This window comes from Priapulus caudatus, unplaced genomic scaffold (assembly GCF_000485595.1).
Source record: "Priapulus caudatus unplaced genomic scaffold, Priapulus_caudatus-5.0.1 Scaffold2049, whole genome shotgun sequence".
Lineage (NCBI taxonomy): Eukaryota > Metazoa > Priapulida > Priapulimorpha > Priapulimorphida > Priapulidae > Priapulus > Priapulus caudatus.
The window spans coordinates 23548-32153 of NW_014579110.1; the positions used below are offsets into that span (position 1 = coordinate 23548).

General features: G+C 51.7%; 1 protein-coding gene across 1 annotated transcript in view; it reads right to left on the reverse strand.

The window, feature by feature from the left end:
• Positions 1-557: 557 nt before the first annotated feature.
• The window catches only part of LOC106818137 (F-box DNA helicase 1-like), a gene marked incomplete at its 5' end in the record, with an annotated part of 15215 nt that continues 7166 nt past the window's right edge, over positions 558-8606 (reverse strand). Inside the window, 2 exons of the mRNA XM_014822855.1 lie at positions 558-696; positions 5603-5842. Coding sequence (XP_014678341.1) covers positions 565-696; positions 5603-5842 — 372 coding nt within the window. The remainder of the gene's footprint in view (positions 697-5602; positions 5843-8606) is intronic.

The following is an 8606-nucleotide window of genomic DNA, read 5'->3' on the forward strand; positions in this document are numbered from 1 at the left end:
TACCCAGACAACGATAGCTTGAACTAAACCTGTACAGTCTATTCAACATTGACAGTTTGACCAATGGATGGCACAGTCCAAAGATCACTGATAACTTGGCACGAGGTTTACAGTCCAAGACATATTATATCTCAACCACGAAGGACAGACTAGGAGACAATGATAACTGAACTCGGATTGCGCACAGTTCAAGAAAACATATTATCTTCGGTCTGTTCTTATGCTGATATCTTGCGCTTATGTACACGACTCAAATGCGACGTGAAAGTGTTTTGAGAGCTGACACATTGTTGTCACTGGTCGCATCTGGTGCGGGGGGAGTATTGTCGTGATGTCATCGAGTACGGTTAATAGAGAAGTGGTTGTCCACTGGTCGTCGGTGTGGAGTATCCGTGTTGATTGTCTATCAGTACGGTTAAGTAGCAGCACAAAGTTGTCCTGTCGGCGTGTAGTGAGTATCGTCGTGACTGTAGTCAGTACGCGAACTAGAGACATGTTGTCCTGTGCGCGCCGTACCGTGGCGGAATATCGTCGTGAGTCATCGTACCGGTAAGATAGAGCATGTCAATATTCAACGGCGGTCATTCTCGCCGCCGCTCGCTGAACAACAGTAGCGCCACCTAGTGTGAGGACGCTCGGATGTAGGCGCCTGCCGGCACACCCCTTGCACATGTAGCCACCTTCTATAGTATTACCCTGAAATAAACACAAACCCATCCTGCATATCCGAAGCAGAAATATCCTTATAGAGCTCTAGGTGTTCGTCCTAGTGAGGTTGTTCACTCCACGACAGAAAAAAAAGCCCGGAATCATCTTCCCTATACACAGGTGGCTGTTATACAGAGGTGAACACTAACCCCGGTCTGACAGAATTAGCCAGACACACGAACTGGCTGCTCGTACTGCACACATACTACTATATACTCGCTATACTAACATACTAGTTATCACTACATATAAACTGATACTACATACTATATACTACTATATTACTGTTATACTACATACTACTACCACTACATTAAACGCTATTTTACATAACATATACTACTATAGTACTGTATACACATAACTAATACTACTCATAAACTGTATATTACATACTGATATACTACTTAACTGTGGATACCATACTGATCAGAGTACTATGATACGTATTACTACATTCACTATATACTACTAAACTGTATACTACACTACATACTACATCATCATAAGCATTATACACTACGAGTACTCGTATTAATTTCATCATTATTTACACATACTTACACACTGTCTATACTACATACACTATAAAACTACTATCTACTATATATTACACATTATGTACTACATATACTATTTACTAGTGAGAGCACTCACGTGTGAAACAGGACGCAGCGTGTGAACGTATGAACGTGACGCTACGCGGGGGTGAACTGCTGCTACACTCACGCAGACTTCCCGCGCGACGCCGCCATCCCCTCCACCGCCGCACACCTTCACAGGTGACCTTCCCAAGGCTTTCGAGCGAGCAGATCCGGACAGAGCCTACCTGGAAGGCAGAGCCGGTAGCATGGCACGTGTTGACTCGCGTTGGGATCCCGCGTGCACACAGGCGTACACGAAACTTCTCCTGTAACGTGACATGCAGGATTAGAGAACGCATCTTATTAATGTATATGGAGTTCAATGTAATATATTAATTTGCTCATATTTATTTAATTTATAGACTATTGTTAATAAAACATGACGTAAAGCTTTTAGTTAGTAGTTAGTTAGCATTATGATAATATTACATGAATAACACATAGGCTGAATATGTTTATTAAATTAATATACTATCGCAGCACGGCGCGGCAAACACCGAGCCATTCAATGATTTTGCTATGTCTAACGATCGAGCATAGGATCATACAATGGCACGAGATCACTGCACGGACGCTTAGTGTCAACAAAGGACTGGGGTCGAAGTGAAGGGAGGCGGGAGGGATTCGTTAGAGTGGCGAGGATTATGGAGAGGGATGGTTAGGCGGAAGACGTGGGAAGGAACAATGCGAGGAAAGGAATGTGCGAGGAGGAGGACACTGAGAGGAGGGACGTGAAGGAGAGGCATTAGGAAAGACGTGGGTGGGGGGGGACATGTAGGAACAGCAAAAAGGTATGAGGAGGTAGAGGAGGACATGTAGGAACAGGAAAGAGAGGGAGTGGGGGAGGGACATGTCAGAGGAACAGGAAATGTATGAGGGGAGGTGGGGGGAGGGACATGTTGTAGAACAGGAAAGTAGGAGGAGGAGGTGGGGGAAGGCGACAGTAGAAACAGGAAAGCAGAGGGGGAGGTGGGGGGAGGAACATGTAGAACAGGCGGAGTAGAGGGGGAGTGGGGGAGGCGACATGTAGGAACAGCGAAAGTAAGAGCGGCGGAGGTGGCGTGGGGGAGTAGACAGTAGAACAGCGAAAGTAGAGGTGGAGCCCTGCCGACTCGCCGCGGGTCAGGACATGTAGGAACAGGATAGTAGAGAGGGAAGGTGGGGGAGGGACATGTGTTAGGAACTAGGAAGTAGAGAGGAGCGGTGCGGTGGGAGCATAGGACACAGGCAAAGTTAGAGGGCGGAGGTGGGGGACGCGACATGTAGGAACAGAAGTAGAGGGGGGTGGGGACGGACATGGAGCGAACAGAAATAAAGGGGGAAGTGGGGGGAGGCACATGTCAGGAACTAGGAAAGTAAGAGGGGGACGGTGGGGGGAGCGGACATGTCGACCAAACAGGAAAAGTAGCAGGGGAGTGGGGAGGACATGTAGAACAAAGGAAAGTAGAGGGGCGATGCTGGGGGGAGGGACATGCCGAGGAACCAGCGAAAGTACGAGGGGAGTGGGGGTAGCGGAATGTAAGAACAGGAAAGTAGAGGGGAGCTTAGTGGGGGGCATGCTAGGAACAGCAACAGTAGAGGGGGAGCGTGGTGGCGGGGAGGACATGGAGGAACAGGCAAAAGTAGATGGGGAGCGGTGGCGGGAGGCGACATGTGAGGAACAGGAAAGTAAGGAGGGCGGAGCGGAGGGAGGACATGCGAGGAACAGGAAAGTAGAGGGGAGGTGGGCGGGAGGCGACCATGTAAGAACAGGAAAGTAGAGGGGCGAGGTGGTGGGGCCAGGGGAGGGCATGAGGACCAGCCAACAGTGAGGGGGAGAGTGTGGCGGGAGGGACATTGAAGGAACAGCGAAAGTAGAGGGGAGCGTGGTGGGGGGAAGACATGTAGGAACAGGAAAGTTAGAGCGGGGAGGTGGGGGAGGACATGTAAAACAGAAGTACGAGAGGGAGGTGGGGGGAGCGGACATTGTAGGAACAGAAAATAGAGGCGAGGTGTGGTGGAACATGTTTAGGAAACAGGAAAAGTAGATGACGGGAGGGGTGGGGGGAGGACATATGTTAAGCAACAGGAAATAGAGGGGGAGTGCGCGGTGGTGGGGCCATGTGTCAGCGAACCAGCAGAAGCTACGAGGGAGGGGCGCGCCTCCGTCGTGCAGCCGGCCTGGAGGCACCGCACGCATGGACCCAAGGAACACGGAACGTAGAGGGGGAGGTGCGTGGGGGAGGAACATGGAGAGCGGAGGCGCTTCGTGCTGACATGAGGGTTAGCAGTGCCGTATCCTGACGACTTTCTGGCTGAGTCACGCCGTCATCGAGGCAGCGGCGGACATCACAGATTGGCCGCTTTGCTCGCCGTGCACGGGCCGACATCAGGCGAGGGTCGATCTCATCCTCATTAAAGTCCACGCGTTGAATTCTGTCGTCATGTACGGAGAAACAGTGTCACGCGCTACTACACGAAAATATTTCACATGCACGAGAAATCTGTCACCTGTGCCCAACAAATATATGCTCACATGCGCATTGCGACGAAGCACTGGTGACAACCCAGTTCACGCATAATCTCAACTCTCTATTTCAATCTCGCATCGTATTCTAAAACAGATTACGCTGCGTGTGACCATTACTTTGTAACAATTGCCCATTATTTAGGCCAACTAGGTGGCGCCACTGTATTTTCCGGAAGCCCATGGTACTTCGAGTAACACTCTTACAACGCTGGCAGGCCTGGCAAAGTCGCTGCAATAAATACTACGTGAATATTATATATATGACACGTCAGCTCTTACTTTCAGTTCGATCTTTTACTTGTTAGAAATACAACCCGTAGTCGATCATCGCATTCGCCGCTGGCAGAACAATTCGTGCTTTACCGTCAGGTAAAATGAGCCCCCGTTGTTCGCGTCGTGCTGCAACACGATCCGTTTTCGCTTACACTAGGAGTCGTCCATAGAGTCGCCACACGCCCGTGCTACGAATCGAGACCCTTGGCCTTGTGCAGCCGTGCTCAGCGATGACGTCTGTGTTAGCTGGTGAGCGAGTGAGACGGTCTGTTGAGTGCGACCGTCGCAGCGAGCCATAGCAGCTGAGCACTCGCACAGTTGACACCACGTAAAGGATCGTACACACACGCGCGACGCCGCTCTACGCACACAATACCAACATTCACACACGCACGCCCAGCTACCACAGTACACACACACACGCACGTACACATACACACACACACGCCACTTACAGCATTCACACACCACTACCGCACGGTAACATACCACACTACCACCGCCACGCGTACACATACACACAACGGCGCTCACGCCACACCATCACTCACACCCCACGCGAGCACACATACAAACACACACGTACACATACATCACACGCCACCGCTCACGCCAACACATACACACACACGCACCGTACACATACACACACACACACCACGCCGCAGCACATACACACCCACGCGGCACACACACACCCAGCACACATCATGCGCACGCCGCACACCCATACACACACCATCGCACGCCATCCCTACACAACACGCATACGTACGCACGCACACACCACATGCGCACAGCACAGCACCACACGCGCACCAGCGCCACAGCAACACAATCGCCACCTTACGCACGTACACATACACACGCCACGCCATCGCACACTACCACAAACACCACGCACGTACACATGAACACAACCAACAATGCACCACATACACCACCACACGCACTCCACGCACACCATACACACCCACACACACAATATCCACACACACAATAGCACCCAGCCGCCCACGCAACACATCACCACCACACCCATGCGCACCGCACACAACAGCACACACGCGCGCAGTCACCACAATACACACCGCACACATACTACACACCACACACATATGCGCCACGCACGCGCACACCACACACACGTACGCACGCACACACACATTCACACACATGCGCACGCACACACACACACGTTGCAAACACGCACGCGCACACGCACGCATGCCACACACAACACACACTCACCATCTTCTCTCCGTTGTCTATATACTACTATATACTGTATACTACATACTATATACTACTATAAACTGTATACTACATACTATATACTACAGTCATATAAATAATATATACTACGATGTACTATATATTTCATATTATTTACTACATACTATAAACTACTATCTACTATATATTACACATTATGTACTAAATACTATTTACTAGTAAGAGCACTCACGTGAAACAGACGCAGCGTGTGACGTATGAACGTGACGCTACGCGGGGTGAACTGCTGCTTACACTCACAGCAGTCCCGCGTCGACGCCGCCACCGCCTCCACCGCCGCGACCTTCACCGGTGACCTTCCCAAGGCTTCGGCGAGCAGGTCCGCAGACCTACCCTGGACGGCAGAGCCGGTAGCATTGGCACGTGTAGCCTCGCGTGGGATCCCCGTGCACACAGGGTACACAAACTTCTCCTGTAACGTGACACGGGGTAGATAACGGACTATTAATGTATATTGAATTCATTAATATATTATTTGCTCATATTTATTTAATTTATAGAATATTTGTTAATAAAACATGACGTAAAGCGTTATTAGTTAGTAGTAGTTAGCATTTATTAGTATATTAATGAATAACACATAAGTGAATATGTTATAAAGTTAATATACTATCGCAGGCGAGGGCTCGCAAAACACTCGAGCAGTCAATGAATTTTGCTTGTCTAACTGGATGAGGACTAGGATCATACAATGGGACGAGATCACTGCACACGCTTAGTGTCAACATGAAGGGACTGGGGTCGAAGTGAAGAGAGGGGGAGGGATGTAGAGTGGGAGGATTACGGAGAGGGAGGGTTAGGGGAAGACGTGGGGGAAGGAAAATGGAGGAAAAGGAATGTGGAGGAGGAGGGACATGAGAGGAGGGACGTGAAGGAGAGGATTAGGGAAAGACGTGGGTGGGGGGGGGACATGTAGGAACAGAAAAGTAGAGGGGGAGGTAGAGGGAGGGACATGTAGGAATAGTAGACGGAGGAGGTGGGGGAGGGACATGTAAAGAAACAGCGAAGTAGAGGGGGAGAGTGGGGGGAAACATGTAGGAACAGGGAAGTAGAGGGGAGGTGGGGGGAGGAGACATGATAGGAACAGCGAAAAGTAGAGGGGGAGGTGGGTCGGGGGTGGAGGACATGTAGGAACAGGACACAGGTAGAGCGGGGAGGATGGGGAGCGGACAGGTATAGCGGAACAGGGAAGTAGAGAGGGGGTGGGGGAGGCACTGTTAGGAACAGGAAAGTTAGGCAGGAGGAGGTGGGTGGAGACATGTAGGGCAACAGGAAAGTACGAGGGGATGGTGGGGGGGAAGGCGACACTGTAGGACAGGCAAAAAGTAGAGGGGGAGGTCGGGGGGCGAGCGGACATGGCCAGGAACAGTGAAAGTTAGAGGGGGAATCGGGGGGAGGGACATGTAGGAACAGGCGCAAGTAGAGGGGACGTGTGGGGGGGAGGGACATCGGACCAAACAGACGAAAGTAGAGGGCGAGGTGGGGGGACGGGGAAGTAGCGAACAGGAAAGTAAGAGGGGGAGGCTGCGGGGGAGGGGACATGGAGGAACAGGAAAGTAGAGGGGAGCGCTGGGGGGAGGCCTACAGTAAGAAACAGCGAAAGTAAGCACGGGCGGAGGTGAGTGGGGGGGCATGATCAGGAACAGCAATGTAGAGGGGGGGTCTGGGTGGGGGGAGGACATGGAGGAACAGCGAACAGTAGAGGGGGGAGGTGGGGGAGCGGATCATGTAGGAACAGCGAAAGTAGAGGGGAGCTGGGGGGAGGACATGGCAGGACAGGAAGCTAGAGGGGGAGGTGGGTGGGAGGGACATGTAAGAACAGGAAAGTAGAGGGGGAGGTGGCGTGGGGGGGGGCATGTAGCGAACAGCAAAGTAGAGGGGGACAGCGTGGGTGGGGGAGGGAACCATGAAGACAGCGAAAGTTTTAAAAAGAGAGGGAGGTTGGGGGGGGGACGAGACATGCTAGGAACAGCGAAATAGACGGCGGAGAGCTGGGGGAGGACATGTAAGGAACAGCGGAAGTAGAGACGGCGAGGTGGGGGAGGCACATGTAGGAACAGAAAAGTAGAGGGGGAGGTGGGGTGGGAGACATTTAGGAACAGCGAAAGGGTACGAGGGGGAGGTGGGGACGGGACATGTAAGAACAGGAAAGTAGAGGGGGAGCGTGGGTGGGGGGGCCCCATGTAGGACAGCAAAGTAGCACGGAGAGGTGGGTGGGGGGAGGACATGGAGGAACAGGAACGTTAGAGGGGGAGGTGGGTGGGGGGGGAACATGGCAGAGGGAGGGTTTTGGGTGACATGAGGTAGCGAGGCCGTACCTGACACTTTTGGCCTGAGGTAGCGTCATGAGCGAGCGGCGCGACATCACCAGATGGCGCGTTTGCTTCGCGTCACGGCCGGACATCAGGAGCCGTTGATCTCATCCTCATTTTAAAAGTCCAGGTGAATTCTGTCGTTAATGTACGAGAAACTGTCAGCGCGTACAACGAAATTATTTCACATGCACTGAGAAATCTGTCACTGTGCAAGAAAATATATCACAATGCCATGCGAGAGCACTGTGACAACCAGCTTCACGCAAAATCTCATCTCATTTCGCAAATTCGATCGATTCTAAACGCATTTACGCTGGGTGTGACATATATGTTGCTAACAATTGCCATTACTTAGGCCCAATAGTGGCGCCATGTATTTCGGGAAGCCCATGTACTTCGAGTAACAACTGCTACAACGTGGCAGGCCTGGAAAGTGGTGCAATAACATCTTTGTGCAATATTATATATATTACACGTTCAGCTCTGACTTCAGTGTCATCTTTACTTTAGAAATACAACCCGCGGTCGCATCACTCGCTCGCCTGGAGACACATTCTTGTTTTACCTAGTGTGGCCCCCCGTTCGCTTCGCGTCGCTGCTGCCAACACGATGGCCGTTCTTCGCCTTTCAGGCTAGGCAAGTCGTCCATGAGTCGCACTAGGTACGACATTCGAAGCGACCCGGGCTTGTGAGCCGCTGCTCAGGATTGACCGGTCTGTGCCGTGGAGCGTGAGCGAGGAGACGGTGGTGTTTAGTGCGACGTCGCAGGAAGCATAGCAGCTTAGCATCGCACGTGTGCACACGTACAGCGTCGTAACACACGCGTCACGCGCTCACGCCACAACATCACAGGTTACACAC